The 26,958-nt window shown below is 45.3% G+C and overlaps 1 protein-coding gene across 1 annotated transcript in view; it reads left to right on the top strand.

Moving 5' to 3' along the window:
* The window catches only part of UPB1 (beta-ureidopropionase 1), a 40,169-nt gene extending 14,930 nt beyond the window's left edge, over nt 1-25,239 (top strand). Inside the window, exons 4-10 of the mRNA XM_040349437.1 lie at nt 4,191-4,285; nt 13,921-14,082; nt 17,684-17,853; nt 19,745-19,826; nt 19,976-20,018; nt 21,219-21,373; nt 25,010-25,239. Of these exons, the coding sequence (XP_040205371.1) occupies nt 4,191-4,285; nt 13,921-14,082; nt 17,684-17,853; nt 19,745-19,826; nt 19,976-20,018; nt 21,219-21,373; nt 25,010-25,093 (791 nt within the window). The 3' untranslated portion in view covers nt 25,094-25,239. The remainder of the gene's footprint in view (nt 1-4,190; nt 4,286-13,920; nt 14,083-17,683; nt 17,854-19,744; nt 19,827-19,975; nt 20,019-21,218; nt 21,374-25,009) is intronic.
* Nucleotides 25,240-26,958: the final 1,719 nt, after the last annotated feature.

Here is a 26,958-nt window from a genome sequence, read left to right as displayed (position 1 = left end):
CCAGATGTTTTGGAACTACATTTCCCATCATGCTCAACTACACTGCAGAGTGCATGGGCATCATGGGAAATGTAGTTTCAAAAGTGCCAAGGTTTGCCATCACTGTCCTAGAATGACAACGCTCACTCATGCAGGTCACTGTAGGAGCAGTGTCGGGGCCGTATTTTTAACGCGGGGCAAAAGGGGCAGCTGCGCTAGGGCCATTCATTGTTGTTGCCCTTTCAGCCCGTAAATATTTTTCCAGGTGTAGCGGGTGCAGGCGATTTCCCACCCCCTTTCCCCTCCCGCTTGTTTTCATGGCCAGTTAATTCAATTGGCCACACTGTGACAGGGGAGAAACACTGCTGTGGGCTGTATGTGCTGGATCCCACAAATAAAAATTCTCGCTCTTTCAAGAATGAAGCGGCTGTGACACGGAGTGAGGCAGAGTGGCTCTCTGTGTTCCCCCACATGTCCTCCCTTCTCTGGTCAGCAGCATGGAGATCAAAGGCACACAGAGAGTGCTGTGTTTGTGGATTCTTCTCCCTCACCCTTTTTCTATCAGCAGTGAGGGGGAGATTAATAGAGCAGCGGCAGGAACAGAGCAGCTTGCAGAGAATGACACTGGGGGGTTATTTACTAAAGGAAAATCCCCTTTGCACTACAAGTGCACTTGAAAGTGCAGTCGCTGTAGATCTGAGGGGGACATGCAAGGAAAAAAATAATTTTTTTTAGCATCCACATGATTGGATGATAAAATCAGCAGAGCTTCCCCTCATTTCAGATCTTCCCCTCAAATCTACAGTGACTTGCAGTGCACTTGTAGTGCAAAGTGGATTTGCTATTCGTAAATGACCCCCTGTGTGTTGCAGGCAATCAGTCAGCAGTAAAAGTGTGCAGTAACCTCTAGCAACCAATCAGAGAGTGATAATGATGCGCAGTACTCTCTAGCAACCAATCGGTGAGCCTAGAACAATCAGTGAGTGTGGACCAGTTCCTTGTTTACATTATATTCCTTATTTTTTTTTTAGATGAAGCCAGCAGTAGACGGTTCGACCTTATGAAGTACACAGGTTCTGAGGCTAATTGAATGCAGTTAAGACACCAAGTGAATTGAATTACCCCCAATCAGCCACAGAACCTGTGTAAATAATACGTGTTAGGGTTTAAAGGGATGAGGTGACCCCAGGTTAAATCGCATTCCTTTTTTTTTCTTTTTTTTTTGTCTTGTTCTTGTCTCTGAAGTTTTCCCTTCACTTCCTGGCCTAGGCATGCAACAGAAAGTGAGAGGAAATCTGTACAATATGAAGGGAATTCTACTCTTATGCCGTGTACACACGACCAGATTTTCCGTCAGAAAAACCTTGGATTGTTTTTCCGATGGAATTCCGCTCAAGCTTGGCTTGCATACACACAGTCACACAAAAGTTATCTGAACTTTCGTCCGTCAAGAACACGGTGACGTATAACACTGACGAGCCAAGAAAATGAAGTTCAATGCTTCCGAGCATGCGTCAAATTGTTTCCGAGCATGCATCGGAATTTTGCACGTCGGAATTGCAACAGACGACCGGATTTTCCCATAGGAATTTTTTTCCGTCGGAAAATTTAAGAACCAGCTCTCAATCTTTTGCTTGGCGGAAATTTCGACAGCAAATGTCCGATGGAGCATACACACGGTCGGAAATTTCCGTTCAAAAGCTTACATCGGACTTTTGCTGGCGGAATTTCCGATTGTGTGTACGGGGCATTAGGGCTCGTTCATATGTGTGGAAGCTGTTGCCAACCTTCTGAAAAGTGATAACTTTTCAGAGGCAGTTGACAGGTATTGAGAAGGAGAATGTCCCCGCCTCTCTGCCTGTTTTAACCTTGTAAATGCTGTACTACTGCATGCATTATGCCTAAATGGGTTGCGTTTGGAGGTGGTACCACCCGCCAAATGTGTCATGCTGTTTCGTTTTTACAGCTGTGAAGCAAAGCATTGCGGATGTGGCATGTGCACAGTTCTGAGCTTCTGCACTTCTTCTAGCCAAGTGGTTGGTGGGCATTAAAACCACCTGCTTTCACTGCTACCCTGTCTGCCTGTGAGAACAAACTCTTAGGACCAGATTCACAAAAGAGATACGACGGCGTATCTCCTGATATGCCGTCGTATCTCTGTGATCCGCCCATCCTAACTATGCGGCTGATTCATAGAATCAGTTACGCATAGATAGCCCTAAGATCCGACAGGTGTAATTGACTTCCACTGTCGGATCTTATGATGCAATTCTATGCCGGCCGCTAGGTGGCGAGGCCATTGCGGTCGGTGTAGAACATGCAAATGACTAGTTACGGCGATCCACGAACGTCCGTGATGCCCGTCGATCTTAATTTACGTAGTTTCCGTCGAGATACGTGTCGTAAAATTAGGGCTACCTCCTAGGTGTTCTAAGCAATGTTAAGTATGGCCGTCGTTCCCGCGTCGAAATTTAAAACATCACGTCGTTTGCGTAAGTCGTCCGTGAATGGCGCTGGACGCCATTTACGTTAACGTCTAAACAAATGACGTCCGTGCAACGTCATTTAGTGCAATGCACGTTGGGTAATTTTCCCGACGGAGCATGCGCAGTACGTTCGGCGCGCGAACGCGCCTAATTTAAATGGTGCCCGCCCCATTTGAATTAGGCGGGCTTGTGCCGAGCGGATTTACGTTACACCGCCGCAAGTTTACAGGTAAGAGCTTTGTGAACCAGGCACTTATGCTGTAAACCTGCGGCGGTGTAACTTAAATGGGATACGTTACGCTGCCGTGGAGCAACGTAAATGTATCTGAATCTGGCCCATAGTTGTCACTAGAAAGATGTCCCCAATAGAAGATTTATCCTTACCTTGTACTCTGGTGACGACTGTAACGTTTTGGATTTTCTGTCCCAGTAATTACAAGGACAAACAAAGAGGTCCAATATAATCGATACAGACAGAGGTTTTAACCCCTCCCTACTCCATCCAAAACTTATAGTAGTTGTAAACCGAACCCCCCGCATAAGACCATACTAGCTTATTATGAAATACTTACCTTAGATCTAAGCTGTTGCAGCGGTCCCTCCCTGAACACTGCTGTGACCGGCGACATGTCTCCCGGAGTGATTGGCTGGAGCCGCGATGATTTCACTCCCGCGCTGGCACGCGGGAGCCGCCGGTCCCGGCACCGGCTCTAAAGAAACGGCACAAGCAGGCCGTTTCTTCAGTGCGCATGCGCCAGTGACGTTGGTGCAAGCGTATATGGTAAATCTCTCCTAAATTGGCCAGGGAAAATTAGGAAATATTTACAGTACCTACAAGGTAGGTACAAGTGGTGAAACTAGGTTTAGAACCACTTTAAAAAAAATAAAGGGCCAGATCCACATACATTTGGATCGGCGCAGCGTATGAGAGATACACTACGCCGCCGTACCTTACCTGTCGTATATTTGAATCCTCAGCGAGTTCGCGCCGTAAGTTACGGCGGCGTAGTGTAGTGTATTTCTGGCAGCGGAATTCAAATCGGCGGGTTTCATTAAAATGAAGCGCGTCCCCGCGCCGAATGAACTGCGCATGCGTCGTCCAGTAATTTCCCGCCGTGCTTTGCGCGAAATGACGTCGCAACGACGTCATTTTTTGAACTTAGACGTGAGTTACGTGCATCCCTATTCACGGACGACTTGCGCAAAAAAAAAAAAAAAATTTCGACGCGGGAACGACGGCCATACTTAACATGGCAAGTCTATCTATACGCCGCAAAATACCAGCTTTAACTATACGCCAGAAAAATCCGACTACAGACGACGTTAGAAAATGCGACGGCCGCGCGTACGTTCGTGGATCGTCGTAAATCGCTAATTTGCATACCCGACGCGGAAAACGACCTGAACTCCACCCAGCGGGCGCCGAAGTATTGCACCTACGATCTGAAGCCGTACGCCTGTCGGATCGAACCCAGAAGCCGTCGTATTTTGGTTTGAGGATTCAAACTAAAGATACGACGCGGGAAATTTGAAAGTACGCCGGCGTATCAGTAGATACGCCGGCGTACTTCGTCTGTGGATCTGGCCCAAAGTTTGGGCTATACATACCGTTTAATTACACTTTAATACACAGTTTTGAATGTAGCATTCCTTATTGCTCATTCCTACTTTCTTACCTACTTACCTGAACCAGGCGTATGTGTCTTTTTTTTTTTTTTTTTACAGCAATGCCATTTGCTTTCTGCACCAGAGAGAGGTTGCCATGGACAGAGTTTGCTGAATCAGCTGAAAATGGAGCAACTACCAAATTCTGCCAGGAGGTAACAATAGAGCAGATTACCACCGGTAAACCCTTTTAGAGTTCAATGACTGACTGAACGTTTGTTTGGTGCCACTCATAAGCATTTGAGGCCAAAGCTGATATCAGACTTGTAACTCCCAGGTACATGAACTAAAGCCAGCTATAGACAGTAGGGACTGGCCGGGATTCAAACTATGTATGGACAGGTTGAATGTACCCAAGTTATTTGATTGATCAAATTAGGTATAACCAGGGTGTCGGATTTTACGTGTGATTATAATAGCCACTAGTAGTGATCACTGTGTCCCCCTTGCCAAGAGAATACAATGGCTCCGCGGGAGGGATTCCCATCAACACTGACCCATGGTTGCAGGAAAGAAAATTGCTCCATCTATAGCCAGCTTAAAGGGGTTGTAAAGGTACAATTTTTTTCCCCCCTAAATAGCTTCCTTTACCTCAGTGCAGTCCTCCTTCACTTACCTCATCCTTCCATTTTGCTTTTAAATGTCCTTATTTCTTCTGAGAATCTCTCACTTCCTGTTCTTCTGTCTGTAATTTCACACAGTAATGCAAGGCTTTCTCCCTGGTGTGGAGTGTCGTGCTCGCTCCCTTGGACTACTGGAAAGTCAGGACGCCCACTAACACACAGCTCCTTTCTCTATCTGCAACGTAGAGAGCGTCCTGACTCTCCTGTAGTCCAAGGGATGGGGCAAGCACGACACTCCACACCAGGGAGAAAGCCTTGCATTACTTAGCTAGATTCAGGTAGACGTGTGTATCTTTGAGGCGGCGTAGCGCATCGTATTTACACTACGCCGCCGTAAGTCAGAGAGGCAAGTGCTGTATTCACAAAGCACTTGCCTCCTAAGTTACGGCGGCGTAGCGTAAATGGGGCCGGCGTAAGCGCGCCTAATTCAAATGAGGATGAGGGGGCGTGTTTTATGTAAATGATTGGTGACCCGTCGTGATTGACGGTTTTTACGAACGGCGCATGCGCCGTCCGTGTACATATCCCAGTGTGCATTGCTCCAAAGTACGCCGCAAGGACGTATTGGTTTAGACGTGAATGTAAATTGCGTCCAGCCCCATTCACGGACGACTTACGCAAACAACATAAAATTTTCAAATTTCGACGCGGGAACGACGGCCATAATTAACATCGACTAGTCCAGCTATTTGTTCGACTAACTTTACGCCGAAAAAAGGCGTACGTAAACGACGTAAAAAAAATGCGCCGGGCGCACGTACGTTTCTGAATCGGCGTATCTAGTCATTTGCATATTCTACGCCAAACTCAAAGGAAGCGCCACCTAGCGGCCAGCGTAAATATTGCACCCTAAGATACGACGGCGTAGGAGACTTACGCCGCTCGTATCTTAGCCTAATTTAAAGTGGAGGTTCACCCAAAAACCTTTTTTTTAAACATTAGATTGAGGCTCGTTTTGTCAAGGGGGAATCGGGTGTTTTTTTTACAATCGAAGCAGTACTTACCGTTTTAGAGATGCATCGTCTCCGCCGCTTCCGGGTATGGGCTGCAGGACTGGGCGTTCCTACTTGATTGACAGGCTTCCGACAGGCTTCCGACGGCCGCATACATCGCGTCACGATTTTCCGAAAGTAGCCGAACGTCGGTGCGCAGGCGCCGTATAGAGCCACACCAACGTTGGCTTCTTTCGGCTACTCGTGACGCGATGTATGCGACCGTCAGAAGCCTGTCAATCAAATAGGAACGCCCAGTCCCGAAGACCATACCCGGAAGCGGCGGAGAAGATCGCTCTCTAAAACGGTAAGTACTGCTTCGATTTTAAAAAAACACCCGATTCCCCTTGACAAAACGAGCATCAATCTAATGTTAAAAAAAAAATTCAGGACGGCGTAGATTCAGAGTTACGACGCCGTATCTACTGATATAACGGCGTAAAGCTATCTGAATCCAGCTAACTGTGTGGAGTTAGACAGAAGGGGCCAGATTCACAGAAGAGATACGATGGAGTATCTCAGATACACCATCGTATCTCGGATTTTTACTGGTCCTATCTATGCACCTGATTCATAGAATCAGATACGCATAGATAGGGCTGAGATCCGACAGTGTCACACTGTGTTACACTGTCGGATCTTTTTTTTTATTTAAAAATGGCGCCGGGGGCGTTCCCGCTGATTTACACTGAATAATATGTAAATCAGCGAGATACGCGAAATTCACGAACGTACGCGGACCCGACGCTGTGTTCTTACGTCGTTTCCGTAGCGCGGTACCCGTCGTATACTTACCCCTGCTAAAAGCAGGGGTAAGTATTGTTAAGTATGGCCGTCAGGGGCGTGGCTTGCAGCCGATGGAGTAGGACGCTCTGAGCTCTAGCTCCGCCGGGTATCCTGTAATAGATCCTGACTTACTCATCCTACACTACCGCAAACTTCACTACCTAGCTTCCCGAGGCCCGGAGGGGATCGCGATCCTGCGGAGAACCGGTGGCAGCACACAAATATGTCCCGGAGGGGGAAAGACTTCTCGGCCGCGGCAGACCATGCTGCACAAGATGGCGCCCGCTCCACGCGCTCAGCGAAAGAGGCAGCTATACGGCTCTTTACCAAGCCCGGGACTAAGGATATCCCTCCTCGGTCTGACCTTTCATCCTCAGACCGATCGGAACGTGAGGAGATGGAGGCCTCAGGGCTGGTCTGGTCCGACGACACCGCGGACGCCGCCATGTGGGACGCAGTGAGTACACAGGCCCCCCTCCCTACAACCGCTGAGGAGCCGGGTCCGTCTGGGCCTGCGGCGGAACCCACTCTGAGAGATGTATTGTCAGCAGTTACATCCTGCAAAGTGGCCATCACTGCCTTGACCACAGAAATTAAGGGGGTGAAGCTGGAGGTCAATTTGCTCAGGCACGATATGCAAAAGCTTCGTGACCGCACCGCTGACCTGGAGGGGAGGATGAGCAATGTGGAGGATGATGTGGCGCCATTGTTGAGGGAAGTGCATCATTTACAATCTCACTCCTCTGGTCACACTGCCCGTTTAGAGGACATGGAAAACAGACTAAGAAGGAATAATATAAGGGCAGTGGGGATCCCAGAAAAAGCGGAAGGGAAGAACCCAGTGGCCTTCATAGAAAGCTGGCTGACGGATACGTTTGGGGAGCAAGCCTTTTCAAAAATGTTTGCTGTGGAAAGGGCTCACAGAGTCCCAGCTAGGCCTCCTAGGCCTGGTGCACCCCCGCGCCCATTCCTCTTTAAGCTCCTGAATTTCAGGGATCGCGATGCTATTTTGCAATATGCCAGAACCAAGGGTGACCTTATGAAAATTGATAATGCCAGGATATCCTTTTATCCGGATTTCTCTGCGGAGGTGCAACGTCGACGGGCACAGTTCACTGATGTTAAAAGGCGCCTCAGAAAATATGAGGTGATATACGCTATGCTCTACCCTGCTAAATTACGTGTTGTTGCTAACAACGAAACCCATTTTTTTGAGAATCCCGCCACTGCATCCGCCTGGCTAGACAGAATGGAGCACTCGTTAAGAGGTGCGCCCCCTCCTGTTCACTAAGCTTCATCTACCTCACCATGGTTGTCAAGAGTTTTTCCTGTTTATGGTCAAGATACGGGGGGTTTTTAAATCTGTATACGGATTTGCTTTATGTTCCTGTAAAGGCGGATGGATGGAACTCTGGAAGAAGCTGTTTGGTTGCGTCCTGATGTGAAGAGCACAGATGCAAGTTCCTTCGATCGTTGTGTTGTATCGAGACGTTGGGGCCCCCCCAGTTCCCCACTTGTCCTGCGAGGATCAGTTCTTGCAGCAAAGATGTGTTCTGTTTTTGCTGCTCTTTTTTGTTTCCCCTATTTTTTATATTTTTTTTTCAGTTTTTTTGTCCCTTTTTGATTTTGTTTTTTTTTCAGCCTTTTGCCGATATCTTCTTGCGAAACTGAAACACAGTATGCCTGCTACCTGTCATTTCTATGGACTTCTACACGTGATGACTGGGGTTGGTATGTACTTACTTACCTGTACTGAAGTGTATACTAGCTGCTGGACTGGACATAAGACTTTGTGGCACGTACGGAGGATGCCTCTGAGCCTCGGGCCATATATTACATTGTTACAATACATGTATTTGACACGCCCCATACTCATTAATGCTATTATTTTAGAATATGGCATCTGTATTGAATTTTGTCTCTTGGAACGTGCGTGGGCTGAGTGACGGAGTGAAGAGAGTAGCTCTGTTTACTGCTTTAAAGAAACATGCGGCGGCGGTTGTTTGCTTGCAGGAAACTCACCTGCAGCCGGACACCCTAGCTGCTCTTAAAAGAGGCTCCTACCAAATCCAGTTTCACTCCACTCATACTGCATATTCCAGAGGTGTTAGCATTTTAATTGCCAATACTACTCCCTTTGTGTTGATACAGTCAGTTATTGATGATCAGGGTCGATATGTGTTTTTGCTCTGTAAGGTAATGGGGGTTTGTTGTATCATTGCTAATATATACATACCCCCTCCATACACGCCCGAGTGCTTAGTTAAGCTTTCTCAGTTTATGGCCCTGCATTCTAATGTTCCACTATGGGTACTGGGCGACTTCAATAATGTGCTCAACAGGTGTCTAGATAGATTCTCGCCCCGGACGGTGAGTGGGGCTGTTATGGGGGGTATGACTCCATTTGCTAAATTGATCAATGAGTTGGGCCTACGGGACATTTGGAGGGAGAGGAATCCTGAGGTACGGGTGTACTCATGTTACTCAGCCACCTACCATTGCCTGTCACGTATTGACCTCTGCTTGGGGAATGTAGGGGCACAAGATAAGACAGATTCAGTGCTGTATGTCCCCAGGAACATCTCAGACCATTCCCCCTTGGTAATAGGTGTCAGGTTTACTCAACAAACACAATCTAGATTGTGGAAAGTAAATCCATTTTGGTATGATCTATTCCCCGCCCCTGACCCGATTTCTGGCGAAATCTCCGATTTCCTCTCAGTCAATAAGGACACCGCTAACCTCGCGGTGGTATGGGACGCCCTGAAGGCTCACATGAGGGGGCTTATTATCAGACAGATATCCAATATTAAGACTAAAACCAAGGAATGGGAAAATACAGTTATGAATATGGCTGGAGAAGCAGAAATACAATACATTCAAGACCCCTCAGATATTACAGAAAGGAAGTGGTTGGAGGCCCAAACGTTATATCAACAAGTCACATTAAATGCAGCCGAAAACAAACGTTTTTTTATCCAACAAACCTATTTTAATGAGGGGGAGAATACAGGGCACCTTCTGGCGGTGATTGCAAGAGCACAGCAGGGTAAAACACATATAGCTGCCATCCAAACGCCGCTTGGGGACACAGTCTGTGATCAGGCTCATGTTGCCTCGGTGTTTACAGACTTCTTTAAAGAGGTATATACATCCAAAGTGGATCCCACCGAGGAAGCGGTCTCCAGTTTTCTGGACCAATGTACCTTACCTAAGGCCTCGGCCCAGGAAGTGTTGATGCTGAACGCTCCACTTAAATTAGAGGAACTGTCACTGGCTGTGTCACAAATGGCAAACAGTAAAGCACCTGGTGCGGATGGGTTACCCGTAGAAACATATAAAAGGTATGGAGGAACGCTATTACCAGGGCTGTTAGAGGTACTCAATGAATCCTTTAAGATGGGTCGATTACCGACCTCTATGGGAGAAGCTGTGGTGGTGGTACTTCCTAAGCCAGGCAAGGACCCTTTGCAACCTGACTCGTACAGGCCTATATCGTTATTAAACTCAGATGTTAAAATTCTGGCACGAGTTCTGGCAACAAGGCTCTCCACGGTGATAGCTAGGCTGGTCCATGTGGACCAGTCAGGCTTTATCCCTGCTCGCTCCACGGCACTGAACATTAGGAGACTCTTCCTGAACCTGCAGTTGCCGGTGGAGAATCCGGGGCATAGGGCGATTCTCTCGCTCGACGCTGCCAAAGCTTTCGACAGCGTCGAGTGGAGATATCTCTGGTCGGTGTTGAACAGATTTGGCCTGGGGGAGGACTTTATCAAATGGGTAAAACTTTTGTATGCAGCCCCGTCAGCGAGAATTAGGATAAATGACGAAATGTCGGAGGCCTTCCCTTTGTTCCGGGGCACTAGGCAGGGGTGCCCTTTGTCGCCCCTGCTTTTTGCCCTAGCATTGGAACCCTTGGCCGCTAGAATACGCACGTCCCCCGACATAGTGGGGTTTCGGCGCAGGCATGGAGAGACCAGACTGTCCTTGTATGCGGACGATGCACTGCTCTATTTGGGGGACACGGAGGGGTCCCTGCTTGCCGTGATGCAACTCATTGAGCGTTTTGGGGATCTATCTGGCTTTGCCATTAACTGGCATAAGTCGGTGCTCCTCCCACTCGATGACTTGCCTTCGGAATTACCGGGGATAGCGTCCAGAATTCAAATAGTAGACTCCTTTAAATACCTAGGAATTACAGTGACTAAAGACCCAACAGACTATGTGTCCCTAAATCTTAAACCTTTACTGCATAAATTTAAAACTAAATGTTCTGCCTGGTGTAAGTTACACCTGACAGTAACAGGACGGGTAAACCTGATTAAGATGGTCTGGGCCCCACAGTTGTTGTATATCTTGCATAATGCCCCGGTGTGGATCCCGAAATGTTGGTTCCAACGCATAGACTCCCAATTCCGATCCCTTATCTGGAACAATCGGGTGGCCAGAATAAAACTCCTCACTTTACAATACCCTAAGGATCAGGGAGGAATGGCGGTTCCCCATGCTCAGACGTATTTCTATGCAGCCCAATTACAGCACTTTGCAGGTTGGAACCAGCCAGCAGTGACGGACCCTTCAAGGGCCTTGCTCATTGACCCGACCACTTCATACTCTGCGATGTCTCACATGGAGATGGGTTTCCCTGGGGCCCCGGATACGTGCCCTACGATTTGCCTCTTAAAGAAAGTGTGGAATGCTGTTAGGAGAAGGATGGGGATCACGGGCTTCCTACCTAGTACACCCATTTGGCGGAACAGATTTTATACCGAGTTAGTTAAAATTCAGGACTGCTCCAGATGGGAGGCAGCGGGCATTCAATACTTAAGTCAAATCTTTGATGGGGCGGCCCTGAAATCATTTGAAAGGTTGAAGGAGGAGTTCCCCTTATTGGTCGGGTCACAATATCAATACATTAGGCTGGCACATGCGATTAGATCCCAGGGTCATTGTTCCATGTTGCGACGGGAAGAGTCTCGTTTCTTAGGCTCAGTCTTTGATGACACTGAGAAAAAGGGGTTTATTTCCAGGGCATACCTACAGCTACTGGCACCCATACAAGCACCTGATGTTCTTCCATGCAGAGGGAAATGGGAGAGTGACATAGGGCCCATAGATGGGGAGCAATGGGAGCAAATACTGAGTACAGGTCCTTTGGTTTCAGTCTCAGCGGCCCAAAGACTGTCACATTTGTTTATTCTTCATAGAGTCTATCGGACTCCAGTGCAATTGCATCGTTGGGGTAGGCGTGATACACCCATATGTCCCAAATGCCAGGCCCACCCGGGTGACCTCATCCACATGCTGTGGAGGTGCCCCAAGCTAGTGAGGTACTGGAACGCTGTGGTTAAGATCATTAATTCTACCTATCAGGTCCAACTGCCGGTAAGCCCACTGGTGTGTTTGCTGGGGGGTGTAGATGAGGACCTGTACCTGCCTCCTGTCTACACTGCCTTGCTTAGACTACTGTATTTGGCACGGAAGCTTATAGCGAGATACTGGTTGTCTGCCCGGGTTCCGTCGAGCCGACAGTGGATACAGGAGGTCAATAGGATCCTTATAAGGGAGAAGAACACCTATTTGCATAGAAAGGCACCACAAAAATTTGACAACATATGGCAGGGATGGCTGGGTTCCCCGGAAGTGGCCCCTCAACAGTTGGTACTTGATAGGCTGTTACTTGGTTGAGGACCTAGTTAAATGCAATGGTGGGATGGGATCATCTCTCCAGACTATTGATCGAGCAGCTAATGGGATGTATGGTCTAACAAACGTGATACCTTCGGCATCAGGCTGGGCTGGTTCCCCCCCCCCCCCTTATTGTTTTTCCTTCCCAATTTTTTTTTTTTTTTTTTTTTTTTTCTTTTTCTTTTCTCTCCATTTTTTATTATTATTTAGTCTTTATATTTCTCTTATGTTTAATGTGCCACGAGGTGGAATACCGGAAGTATGGAAAAATCGCTTTAGTACTGTACTAAGATTATGTATTGCTTCTTGGCTTGGTGTTCAACTAAATATGTACCCTGAATGGCCTTGTTTCCTTTTGGTCACTTGTATGTACGGTACATGCCTGGTATTCTGTACTGCTACTGTTTTTCTTTTTCAAAATAAACACTTTTCTGATTAAAAAAAAAAAAGTATGGCCGTCGTTCCCGCGTCGATTTTGAAATTTCCTACGTCGTTTGCGTACGCCGATTCCTATTGACGTCAGTGGGAGCAATGCACGCCGGGGAAATTCCCCGGACGACGCATGCGTATTTAAATCGGCGCGGGAGCGCGCCTGATTTAAATATGACACTCCCCTAGCCGCGGAATTTGAATTCCGCTGGGGGAGTTAGGATCCGCCGTCGCAAGTTTGGAGGTAAGTGTGTTGTGAATTTGACACTTTCCTCACAAACTTGCGAGGGCGGATCTTAAAACACATAGGTTACACGGATCTAAAGATCCGCTAACCTTTGTGAATCTGGCCCCTGAACAGGAAGTGAGGATTTCTCAGAGGAAATAAGGACATTTAAAAGCAAAATGGAAGGATGAGGTAAGTGAAGGAGGACTGCACTGAGGTAAAGGAAGCTATTTAGGAAAAAAAAATGTACTTTTACAACGCCTTTAACCAGTTCCCTACCAAGCCATAGTAATATGACGTCGGCAGGAACTGTCTCTCCCTGAGAGTGGACGTCATATGACGTCCTTTGCATCGCGGCCACTAGAGGGCGTGCGCACCCGCGGCATCGCTCAAAATTGTTGCTCTTTTTTTGTTTATAGCGCAAAAAATAAAAACCGCAGGGATGATCAAATACCACCAAACGAAAGCTCTATTCGTGGGGGGAAAAACATAAAGCTTTCATTTGGGTACAGTGTTGCATGACCGCGCAATTGTCATTCAAAGTGCAACAGTGCTGAAAACTAAAAATTGGTCTGGGCAGGAAGGGGGGTGAAAATGCCCTGTATGAAAGGGGTTAAGGACTGATTTTTTTTTTTTTTTGTGAAAAGATTTCAGTAGCCTATGAAAAAGTGTAATGTATTGAATGTAGATACAAATGAATAGAAGAACATCACAACATTTGTGCAGGCTGGAGGAAAATTCTCGATATGTTTTGTAATGGATAAAAGGAGAAGTATAGCCAAAGCTTGGCTAGATTCTTTTATATGCAAAATGTTTTTCAGTATTAAATATAGCATGTGTGTTAATGTTCCAAAATATTCTGTGAATGTCCGACTTTGTGAAATTTTAACAAGTAGTGCAGTGAAACTTGATTTACAATGTCACATTTTCTTTAAAATCAAAATGCAATGAAGTAATTGCTCATAATAGATGGCAACTGCACGCGATATTGGTGCAGATGTTATTGGTTCTTATGTAATGCCCGCATTGTCCATTAATGTTTTCAGCTTGCAAAGAAGCACAACATGGTAATTGTTTCTCCAATTCTGGAGAGGGATGAGAGCCATGGAGATACACTATGGAACACCGCCGTGGTCATATCAAACACAGGAGCCGTTCTGGGGAAGACCCGTAAAAATCACATCCCAAGAGTGGGAGACTTCAACGAGGTGAGATCACCAAATATACTGGCAAAGGATTTCTCCCAGCATTCTGAATCTGGATTGGAAATGTGCTTACTGGCCGAACGTTTCCTTGAAGTGGTACCACATGCATACATTAAAGCAATCGGAAGATAGTCTAGTGCTATTGATCAAAGTAAATAGAAAATATGCTTCTAAAACCTGATTTTAGTTGTTGAAAGACCCCTTTCATACTGGAGCGTTTTGCAGGCGCTATTGCACTAAAAATAGCACCTGCAAACCGACCCTAAACGGCCGATGCGGGCTTTCACACTAGAGCGGTGCGCTAGCAGGACGGTAAAAAAAAGTCCTGCTAGCCGCATCTTTGGAGCAGTGAAGGAGCGGTGTGTTTACCGCTCCTGCCCATTGAAATCAATGGGACACCACGGCTATACAACCAGCAATGCGGTAAAGCGCAGCTAAAAAATAGCGGTGCTTTACCGACCCCGCACCTTCTGCCCCAGTGTGAAATGGGCCTTAGCACAGGGCTATAATCAGGGCTCAAGTCCTGCGGGAACGCGTGGGAACGGAGTTCCTGCACTTTTTTCACAGCAGGAACGCAGTTCCCTTTGCAGGACTAGAGCAGCCGAGACAATCCTTCACTAAGCGGCGATGCCCAGCTCGAGTCACTGTCAGGGGCAGGCGAACCTTAGTAATCCTTTATGTTACTGGCCGCTTCCTGTATATGGATTCATCGGGTAGTGTGCGGGTATTCCGTCACTTCCTCAATGCCGCAATGTCTCCTGGGAGCTTTTGTCATTGTTCCCAGGAGACATTGCAGAGTTCTGCCGCGAGTAATCGTGGGATTTAGAAAGAACATGCTACCCGATGAATCCATATACAGGAAGCGGCCAGTAACATAAAGGATTACTAAGGTTCACTGAATTGAACAAAAAAAAATATGCGGTTTAGTAATTATGCATATGAGCATATCATTTTTTTTTTTTTTTGGTGGGGGAGAGGATCTTGGGTGGGAGTTCCCACACTTTTTTCCCCCTGGACTTGACCCCTGGCTATAATAAAGGACTTGCAGGAATAAAGGGGTTGTTAATATAGATGGGGATAGGCCCCCAGAATGTACTTCCCTTGTATTTGCTGGTGAGTCCCTCACCTATAGGGAGAGGGGAGGTATTTTCATGCAAGTAACTAAAAGGGATTGATTTGCTGCGTATGGGTGAGCGCCGTGATAGTTTGATTCCAGTGCCGATCCTGACCTCCCTGGGGCCCTAAGCAAAATGACATGGCACATTAAAAATGAGAAGCGGGGGGCGCTGACCACAGTGACATGTCACATTAAAGAAAGTTGAGAAGCGGGGGGAGGGGGTGTTCTGCTGTCGGAAATGACATCTTACATTAAATTGCGAAGCGGGGGGTGCTGACTTCTTACCTCTTCTCCCATGCAGCTAGCGAGTTGAAAAGGCGGGTGAGGGGCGAAAATGACTTCTCACCAGGCGGGGCCTCTAGTAATTTGGGGGCCCTTCGCAGCTTTGCGGGGCCCTAAGCGCCTTGCATAGTGAGCCTATAGGGTGGATCGGCCCTGTTTGATTCTTCCTGTCAAATTGTATCTAGTTGCCCGTATTTTTTACCTGCTAAAAAATGTGTATTTATTGTTATTTTTCTAAAAACTGTTTTTTTTTTAGTCTGGGATTGCTGGATTACCAAGGTATTGCTGGGGAATTGTCACATTATCGGGAGCAAGGTCACAACAGCCTCTATGTACAGATACTGTTAGTTGGGAGAGGAATGTCATGGTTTATTGTTATTGTGACCTCTGCAAAATGTTGGCTTAGGCAACTTCAGCTGTCTCCTGGAGACCTGGGAGGCAGCATCACTTTTCTGTGATTGGCCTTTACAGCAGTTGCATGATCGGAGCCTGTCTCACTGTCTCCCAATCAGAAGCTGTGACCGATCGGTGACAGCTGGGTCAATGTGCTGGGGGTATGCAGTGAGCTTTTCCTCTTGCCATATACAGTTTTTTACAAAAGTGAGTACACCCCTCACATTTGTGTAATCATTTTATTATTTATTTTCATGTGACAACACTGAAGAAATTACACTTTGCTACAATGTAGCGTGTACAGCTTGTATAACAGTGTAAATGTGCTGTCCCCTCACAATAACTTAACACACAGCCAACAATGTCCAAACCGCTGGCAACAAAAGTGAGTACATCCCTAAGTGAAAATTTACAAATTGGTTCCAGTTAACCATTTTCCCTCCTTGGTGTCATATGACTCGTTAGTGTAACAAGGTCTAGGGTGTAAATGGGGAGCAGGTGTGTTAAATTTGGTGTTATCACTCTCACTCTCTTATACTGGTCACTGGAAGTTCAACATGGCACCTCATGGCAAAGAACTCTAATGCCGCATACACACCATCACTTTATGTGATGAAAAAAAACGACACTTTCTGTGAAGTAAAAAATGACGTTTTTGAAACTTCAATTTTCAAAGACGAAGTTGCCTACACACCATCGTTTTTCTCACAATGTTCTTGCAAAGTGAGGTTACGTTCCACCACGTTTTACCATTGAAGCTCGCTTCATAAGTAGCTTCTGGGCATGCGTGGATGAAAAAACGTCTTAGAAAACAACGTTTTTTGCTACACACGGTCAATTTCTGTGAAGTAAAAAGTGCACTTTTAAAAAACGACACATAAAATTGAAGCATGCTTGAATTTTTTTTGGTCGTTTTTTACAAGACATAAAATGACGTTTTCCCCCACACACGGTCAATTAAAGTGACGTTTTTGAAAACGTCATTTTTTTCCATCACATAAAGTGATGGTGTGTACGCGGCATAAGGATCTGGAAAAAAAAGAAGATTGCCAAGACCCTGAAACTTAGCTGCAGCACGGTGGCCAAGACCATACAGCGGTTTAACAGGACAGGTTCCACTCAGGGTGGGGGGTCAGCCTGTCAGTGCTCAGACCTTACACCGCACACTGCATAAAATTGGTCCGCATAAAATGACAGTCGTCCCAGAATGAAGCCTGCACAGCTTTCTCTTTCTAGCTTTTGGGAAGTAATACAAACTTTTTCTGCCACAGTTGGTCCTTGCAGGGCAAGCTGGAACACTGCTCAAATTTATTTTTTTACTGAGAGAGGGGGAGGTGGCTACAGTGATGGGTGTAGCCCCCCCATTGGAACAAATTGGGCTCCAGTCTGGGGTGGACCTCTACAACCAGCATTAGCAGAAATAAATGGGTGTTTTTAATCAACAGGGCCACAGATCAGAATAGAGTCAAGTGCTATATTCACTTGGTCCCCATGGGATCCAAAAAAGATTTTTTAATGTTGTGGTGGGACCTCTACTATGTTTCACGGTAGAAGTGAAGGCCTTTGGACTCCCAGCCATTTGCTATAAATACCCCCTATGTTTTCTTAGATAACCAAGTCTCTTAAATCGTTTGTTACCCCAACACATCATATTCCTGATATGTGCCATGTACTTGTATGATAAAGTATCATGTTCTCTTTGTATTGCTTCCTTTCTGTGAAATCCCTGGTGTCCCTACCAGTTGGTTTGCCTTTCATTTCTATTTTAAACTGAATGTATTGTATTACAATCACTTTAATTATTTGTTCCAGTCCACCTATTACATGGAGGGAAATACAGGACATCGAGTTTTCCAGACTGCATTTGGAAGGATTGCTGTGAATATCTGCTATGGAAGACATCATCCATTAAACTGGCTCATGTACAGCATTAATGGAGCAGAAATTATTTTCAACCCTTCAGCCACTATTGGGGAACTAAGGTAATGAAACTGGATGATGGACAACAAGAATAGAAAAAAATAAATGTGACAATTGCATGGACATGCAACACTGTACTCATGACATTTTGTAACGCCTTTTTTTTCAGACAAATAGAGCTTTCTTTTGGTGGTATTTAATCACCACTAGGTTTTTATATTTTTTGCTAAAGAAATAAAAAAACAGACATTTTTGAAAAAATGTTTTTCTAAGTTTCTGTTATAAAATTTTGCAAATAAGTAATTTTTCTTCTTCACTGATGATTAGGGTGACCACATGTCCCGGATTACCCGGGACAGTCCCGCATTTTGCATGTCTGTCCCGGGCACCTTCATTCCAGGACATTACAGTGTCTTGGAATGAAACCGACACAGCTACACCCTGGGCCAATCTGATGCCCCCAAAAAAGGCTGCCACATCACTGCTTTAATCACTGACAGTATGCCTGGGGGAGCACAATCCCCCGCCCCCTGCTTGTAAAAGGAGAAATCAGAAATCCCGCCTCTTGTGTCCAATCACTGTGCTGTGATTCGTTACAGCACAAGTTGATTTTTGGGAAGGGGGGGGGGGGTGTCCCTGAATGGTAGTTTGGAAATGTGGTCACCCTACTGATGATCATCAGTGAAGCTTATCAGTGTATTATTATTATATAGCGCCAACAGTTTGCGCAGCGCTTTACATCAGGGGAGACAGTACAGTCACAATACAAATCAATACAGGAGGGATCAGAGGGCCCTGCTCGTTAGAGCTTACAATCTAGAAGGGAGGGAAATGTGGTCACCCTACTGATGATCATCAGTGAAGCTTATCAGTGTAAAGAAGGTACTCGCTGTGCCCCTGTCAGCCTTGCCAATTATCAACTCCTTTTTCTCACACAGACACAGCCAGGGGCGGACTGACAACTCATGGGGCCCCCGGGCAATAGAAGACTATGGGGCCCCTGGGCTTCCAGATGGCCACCATGCCAGGAGGCAGTGCAGAGGCGGGGCAGCTAAAATCTCGGGATTTTTCCATCAGAAGCATGTTGGTTTCAGACATATCAGGGACAGATGTAAAAAAAACATAGATTTTTACATACTGTCCCTGGTTTTACTGAGCCTGGCAACCCTGATGGGGCCCCCTAGTGACATGGGGCCCTCGGTCAGTCCGCCCCTGGACACAGCGTGTGAAGAAAGGACTGCCGATAACCAGCAAGTCTGTTTCCATGTGACCAGCTGTAATTGGACACAGCTGATCACATGTTAAAGGGTCGCTGTGTTTGACCCTTTACCGTAATCTGTGATCAGGTGTGTGAAAAGGACACAGCTGGGGAGGCACTGTTCTGGGAGGACATCCTGGACACCCTCCCAGAACTGGAGAACTGCGCTTCGACTATAGCGTAAGTAGAAAAGTAGTTCATTTCCAGGGATTTCCTCTCACTTCCTTTTAAGTGTGGCAGGAAGAGAAGGAAAATCTCAGCAATGATGCCCAGATGGTAAAAATATTACAGGGATTATTACCCTCCCTTGCTCTTTCCAAAAATGTGGAAAAAAAGATTTGCCTACAGTTCTACTTTAAATGCAAGCAGTTTGACTACCCAATCTATTGTACAGTACAACTCAGAGAGGAGGAGAAGCAGCACAAAGAGCCAGACAGGGGTGCTGCAGTACAATTAACATGGAGAGATGATCTCATGAGTCTGCTGCTTCTCCTTTCACTGTCCAGTCACAGCATGGTGGAGGGGAGAAGACTGGACACATTTCAATAAAAACTACGCTTTTTGCGTTTGGCTGTGAATATGCAAATACACTATGATGTTCACTAAGAAAATTCTGTTATGTTTACATCTCTACATATCATAGCACGTTTTAGGTTTTGTGAACAGAACGATGGGTATTTTTATTTCCTTTTTAGTGAGTCATTGTGGCCAATAGAGGCAAGGAATGCAGCCATTGCCAATCATTGCTTCACATGTGCCATCAACCGTGTGGGAACTGTAAGTGTGAAATTCTATCCACTTGTCTTAAAAAAAAAAAATATATATATATTATTTTAGTTCTACTTTTTTGATTATTTTAGTTGCTTTAACAAAGTAACCACATTTATTGTGCCATCAGTAATTTTCCCTGGCTATTTTATTTTTAGGAGCATTTTGAAAATGAATTCACATCTGGAGATGGCAAGAAAGGTGACAAAATATACTTGTATATATTCGCAATGCAATAGGATTTATTGAAATATTTGTAAATGACCCACAAAACCTGCAACAGCACATCCTGCCTATCAGCAAGTTAAAATTCCCAAGATGTCACACTTCTTAACCACTTCAGCCCCCCCGGAGGATTTGGGTGCCCAATGACTAGGCCACTTTTTGTGATTCGGCACTGTGTCGCTTTAACTGACAATTGTGCGACGTTGCACCCAAACCCAAACAAAATTGACGTCCCTTTTTTTTTTTTTTTTACAAATATTTCTTTCTTTTGGTGGTATTTGCTCATCTCTGTGTTTTTTTTTTTTTTTGTTTGTTTTTGCGCTATAAACAAAAAAAGAGCGTCAATTTTGAAAAAAAAGCAATATTTTTTTTTACTATAATATCCCCCCCAAAAATATATATAAAATCTAATGTTTTCCTCAGTTTAGGCTGATATGTATTCTTCTATATATTCTTGGTAAAAAAAAAATCACAATAAGCGTATATTGATTGGTCTGCGCAAAAGTTATAGCGTCTACAAAATAGGGGATAGATAGCATTTTTATTATAATTTTTTTTACTAGTTATGGCGGCCATCTGTGTTTTTTATTGTGACTGTGACATTATGGGGGACACATTTGACGCTATTTTGGGACCATTGTCATTTATACAGCCATTAGTGCTATAAAAATGCACCGATTACTGTGTAAATGACACTGGCAGTGAAGGGGTTAACCAGTAGGGGGCGAGGAAGGGGGTTAAGTGTGTCCTAGGGAGTGATTCTAACTGTGTGGGGGCTGGGCTACCAGTGACATGACATTGATCACAGCTCCCTATCACAGGGAGCAGCAGATCAGTGTCCTGTCACTGGGCAGAACAGGGAAATGCCTTGTTTACGAAGGCATCCCGCCATTCTGCCTCTCCGTGACACACCGGCGGACATCGAGTCCCGTGGGCACGGTCACAGAGCCAGCGGCCGGTGCACTTGCTAGGCGGCAGATTCAAAGCAACGTACCTGTACTTTGCTTTGCCTGCCCGTACCATTCTGCCAACGTATGTGCGCTGGGTAGTTGGCAAGCGGTTAAACCGCAAATAATTATATATTTTTCACTAAAATGTTATTTGAGATCCTAAAGTATTAATCCTTGTCAGTGTCTGTCACTGTCATGCTGAATGTATGTCTCTATCTTTTTGCAGCCCATCATGATTTTGGGCATTTCTATGGATCTAGTTATGTTTCATCTCCAGATGGGAGTCGAACTCCTGGCCTAAGTAGGGTTAGTGAAGGACTTTTGATTGCCGAGATGGACCTTAATCTGTGCCGCCAAACCTGCGACAAATGGAATTTCAAGGTGGGTGTCATCATTGTTCCTACACAATCGTTCATACAGATACAACTTCACTTTTATTGTAATCCTAGGTAAAAATGATCCAGCAAATGGTTACAAAGCATTAGCTCCAATAACATGCTGGTAGGTTAATTGGCTCTTGTCTAAATTGGCCCTAGTATGTGAGTGAGTGAGGCTTGGTTATACGGGAAGTATCACACAGAATGAGGCTTGGTTACACAGGAAGAATCGCACAGAGCGGGCGATGGAAACGAGGTATTGACCCACAGAGGGTATTCATGGCGATGATGGGGAATTACGCTTATGCTCCGGAAGAAGTGAGATTAGCGACGAAACTGGTCGAGCGTTAGCGTAATTTTCCTGTCATCGCGTTTAGAGAATCTACCTCTGAAACCACTGTGTCCAGTACATGTTCTTTTAACCGTCTTTTCATGTAAGTGCATCATTCGATCCGGGTAACAAAGGTTTTACACTATTGTGGCGTTTTGTCTCTCATTCGGGGTATATGACCTGATGTCATGGTTGGAGTAAAAGAGACCTGATGTCTTCCCCGGTGGTGGCTTGAAGTTCCCGTTGAGTGGACCTCTTTACAGACGTGGAGTTTTCCAGACATACAAGCCTATGTTGACCCTCTTTGGTAAGGGCACATACTATTTTTTATTTTTGTTTTGGTGGTGGTCGCACAAGGTGGAGGAAGTTGGTTACACAACATTCAAACTTTCACTATTGTGTCACTTTTGTGACTCTTGGACTCACTTGTTTATATCATGTATTTACTGTTTATTTCATTTAAAGCAGAGTTCCACCCAAAAATGGTACTTCCAAATTTTTTTTGGGGTGGGGGGGAACCTTCTTATTAGAGGGTTCCAGGTCCCACTTCCTCCCGGGGCACCGGAAGGAAGTTCCCCTCCCTCTCTGCAATCATCTGGGACACTTCACAGTTCCCAGATGATTGCTCGGCCAGTCACGGTGCGCAGCTTGCGCATGCCCAGCTGTGAAGTCACAGTGACCATGCCGGTGCCACAGATGGGAGGGGGAGATGAGCGGGACTTCGTTCCCCCCGAATCGCTGGACCCTGGGACAGGTAAGTGTCCGATTTATTAAAAGTCAGTAGCTGCAGTATTTGTAGCTGCTGACTTTTATTTTTTTATTGTAGGAACTCTGCTTTAAAAACTCTGCTTTAAGTGCAACATATATTTATTCACCTACTTGTTTTACTATACATTACAAAAAAGTGAAGTTTTTTTCTGTATAAGTGGATGTGCTGATCATAGTATATAAAGTGTGTACAAGGATATGGCAACTGCCGATCATGCACTTCCAATTCCTAATTGACTGGGGGTCTCAGAAGTGAAGGGTGAGCTGTTATTTGTCTTAATAGGGTCTTATGATACTATCCATATATACCAGGGATATGCAATTAGCCGACCTCCAGCTGTTGCAGAACTACAAGTCCCATGAGGCATAGCAAGACTCTGACAGCCACCAGCACGACACCCAGAGGCAGAGGCATGATGGGAATTGTAGTTTTGCAACATCTGGAGGTCCGCTAATTGCATATCCCTGATATATACTGTACATCTAAATATCAATAGGAGAAAAGCAGCAGAAATGTTCCATGCGACAGGTACTCTTTGGTAAATTTAAAGTGCCACCAACCTCACCAACGCCATGTATTTTTATTTATTTTTTACAGTCGCTTACACTTGTTTCGAAGTTGTTTTTTTTGTGTCCTGCGCACACTCTTTACCCTCCACTGATGCATCTCACTGCGACTAGTGTGGAGTGAGCGGTGCTGTTATTTCTGGTCACATGATCCACTCCATGTGTACTACAAATCCCATAGCGCTAAATGCTACTGCAGGTAGATGTGTAGTCCACCTCAAGTGAGCAGGAAATGGTGGCTTTATTCACATACACAAAGGGTAATGGAAAACCAGCTTAGTCGCCAGGAAGTTTTAGGATAGAAAAAAAATAAAGCGTGCACTTGAGAGATGAAACTAAGGAAGAGGTAAATTTTACTTACCAACAGGTTAGGTTTAGGCAGGGCCGCCATCAGGGGGGTACACTGGTAAGGGGCCCGGAGGCCCCCAGATGGCAACCCCCCCCTTTTTTTTATATAAAAAAATCTATTTTTTTTATTTAAGGGCCTGGGGGTTCCCAGGGCCCCGGATGACAACCCCCCCCTTTTTTTTATATATTTATTATTAAAGGGCCCAGAGGTCCCCAGATGGTCCTCCCCCCCCCTCTTTATATATATATATATATATATATATATATATATATATATATATATATATATTTTATTTTTTATTTTTTTTGTAATGGTTACCCCCCCGCTTCTCAATGGTTACCCCCCCGATTCTGTGCTCCAGGGGGCCCATGCCTGAAGCTGCATAAGAGGCCCCATAATTCCTGATGGCGGCCCTGGGTTTAGGTCATTCTGTGTTTTATAAGACCCTCTTCACACATGCAATTGGCCTCATACAACAGATTCCAGCAGCAAGAATCAGCAGATTCTTGTGGCTGGGATGACAGGTGTATGCAAACAGTGGTGGCCACTTAGGCTGTACAAGGCAATGACCAGCTGAGAAGAGCCATCGCTTTTCACATGGATTTGCAGTTAGGGATGAATGTCTAACCCTGGATGCAGTGGCCATCATCCTAACGGCAGGTAACCACTCCATGTGTTTACCAGCGGACAGTCACAGCTGCTGTCAGCTTGTCATTCATTGACATGGGCAGAGTGGCCTTAGCTAAACTCAAAAACCTGGGATTCTGGCTACAAAATAATCTTCTGCCAGAATTTATAGATCGGCCCTAGTCACGCATGTAAAGGAGGCCTAATGCTACAATTGCAGTTGCTTGTTTGCATCCTGATTTCTGTGAAGTTGGAATCTTGATTTTTGAAAATGGAGATTGACAAAGCATTTACAAGTGGTCCACTACTGTTGGTTTGATTATTAATGGTTTTACAAACCATAGATTTTTCTTTTTATCTGACTGTTTCAGGTACCAGGCTAAGTTTTATATATCCATAGAAAGTACAGGCTGGCAACTCGACAGCTTCTCCATAGAAAATATTTATTGAAGCATTACATCAGTAACATCATGCAAAAACTGACGCGTTTCGGCCTTCATGCTTTTGATTAAGGCCGAATGTGTCAGATTTGGGGTGATGTTACTGTTGTAATGCTTCAATAAATATTTTCTATGAAGAAGCTTTTGAGTTGCCAGCCTGTACTTTCTATGGATCACTTGTGAGCTTAAAGGGGTGGTTCCCCCTAAAACAAATTTCTAACAATACATTCGGAAGACTGCTTACACTGCGGGTAGGCTGGCTTTTTTTAATTTATTTTTCATACATACCTCGATCATATCGCCGTTTCATCCCTCGGCTTCCGGGTATGAGTCTTGCTGGACCTAGTTGATTGACGTTCCTCCGACCAGCCTACCCGCAGTGTAAGCAGTCTTCCAAATGTATTGTTAGAAATTTGTTTTAAGGGGGAACCACCCCTTTAATTAGCCAGAGCACGACTACTCTACAAACTACTCTACAAACCAACTGTACTATATAGCGGTAGAGCTTGGGTGAGTTTTCCTCTACGTATAAATATATATAACATTTTGTACCCACAGATGACTGGACGCTATGAAATGTATGCTGAGGAGCTGGCACGAGCTGTAAGACCAGATTTTCAAGCTGACATTGTGAGAGAATGAAGGTACTAAATGTACAGGAGGATATTGCTGAAACAAAGCACACAAGCGACAACCTGCGTGCACTGCCTTTTGTGTTGTCATCACGCTGTACAAGTATTATCAAACTGTAAAAGATTTCCATACCTAATAAAAAAAATAAAAAATTACTTTTGTAAAGCAGTTTCAGTTGCATGATTATTACAAAGCTGAAAAAACAGTTCCCCCCCCACATAGGCAGAAGAACAAAGATACTTTCAGAGCTGTGCTGTGACAAGCTCTCTGCTTATCTATTTATAGCAACCCTCCCCGACACAAAACTTTTTATCTCCAATCTCAGAGAACTTGTCAGAAGTTATCCCATAGAACTAATAACAGAGCAACGAAACAGCAGAAAGACATTGGACCTAGTGCTTTGGAGAGAGATAAGTAAACTGTACAGATATATGTGCCTAGGTCAAATGTCATGAATTGGGTTTATATAGACTTTAAGTTCATGCTTGCCATAATTTCCAATTATTCAAAGAACCAAGAGAAAATTAAGATGGGAAGAGCTTTTTTTTCTCAATAACCCCTCTTCTATACATAAAATGTAAAAAATAAAAACTATATTATCTAAAAGATTTTTGGAACAAAGTAGCACATAGCAGCGTGGAGAAGGTCCCCAGAGGTGGTGTGGACAAAGCACAGTGAGGAATCCTTCCGCAGGTGGCATGGGCACAGAACTACCATTTCTTTTTAGTACGCTGGAGTGTTTGCAAAGCAGCGTCTAGAGAACTGAAGGTAAAAGGCATTTCTGCAATAGAGATACAGTCAGTCCAATTGTGGTGTGTGTGTATAAAAGGCAGAGTGCCAAAGTAAGACTTGTCTATATTCTGGCATAAGGACAAGCCTTTGAGGAGGACATGATCCTACTGTCTCCATTTATGGAAGTTGGAGTGTTTTGGGGACCTTCAACCTCACTTAGTAAATGGTTTGCACCAATGTTGGATAAATGCTCATTACACCTTTTGAGCTCAAATCTAGTGGTTGATTTGCAAAAGCTACAGCAGGACACTGACTGTTAGGCCCCATACACACGAGAGGATCTATCCGCTGAAAAATCTCAGCGGATAGATCTCCTGGTGTATACGTTCCAGCGGATATTTCCGATTTCCAGCAGATAAAAATTTGTAGACATGCTAACAAATCTATCTGCTGGAATCGGCTCCAGCGGATCGATCCGGTGGTCTGTACAGACTCACCGGATCGATCCGTCCGAACCCATCCCTCGCATGCGTCGTAATGATTCGACGCATGCGTGGATATCCTTATATGACAGCGTCGCGCACGTCGCCGCGTCATCATCGCGGTCGACGGCGCGACACGTCACCGCGATGGGAATTCGGCGCGGATTTTGATCCGATGGTGTGTACACTCCATCGAATCAAAATCCTCAGGATTGATCCGCGGATACGGTCCGCCGGACCGTATCCGCGGATAAATCCTCTATCGTGTGTGTACCAGGCCTGAGAGCCCTTTCACACTGCCAGCACAGGGGCGTCGGGGATGTAAAGCGCCGCTTTACCAACAGTTTAGAGGCGCTTTTCGGCTGATAGGGGGGCGATTTTAACCCCCGCTAGAGGCCAAATAAAGGGTTAAAGATGCCCGCAATGAATTCAATGGGCAGGGGCGCTTTAGGAGTGGTGTATACAGCTCCTTGCAAGACTTTTTTTGATGTCCTGCCAGCACAGTGCCCCAGTGTGAAAGGGGTCTTAAGGTATTTTCTCTACATGTTTTTGCAAGTTGACTCATTTTTATCTATGAAGACGCATTTCAAAGGAGACAATGGATGCAGCAGCTGAACAGCGTGTATGATGAGAATTGATTAAACAGGTATGCATTAGATT

The sequence above is a fragment of the Rana temporaria genome, chromosome 1 (assembly GCF_905171775.1).
Source record: "Rana temporaria chromosome 1, aRanTem1.1, whole genome shotgun sequence".
Classification (NCBI taxonomy): Eukaryota; Metazoa; Chordata; class Amphibia; order Anura; family Ranidae; genus Rana; species Rana temporaria.
The sequence above is the reverse complement of the archived record's forward strand: the minus strand, read 5'-3'. Positions and strand labels throughout refer to the sequence as shown.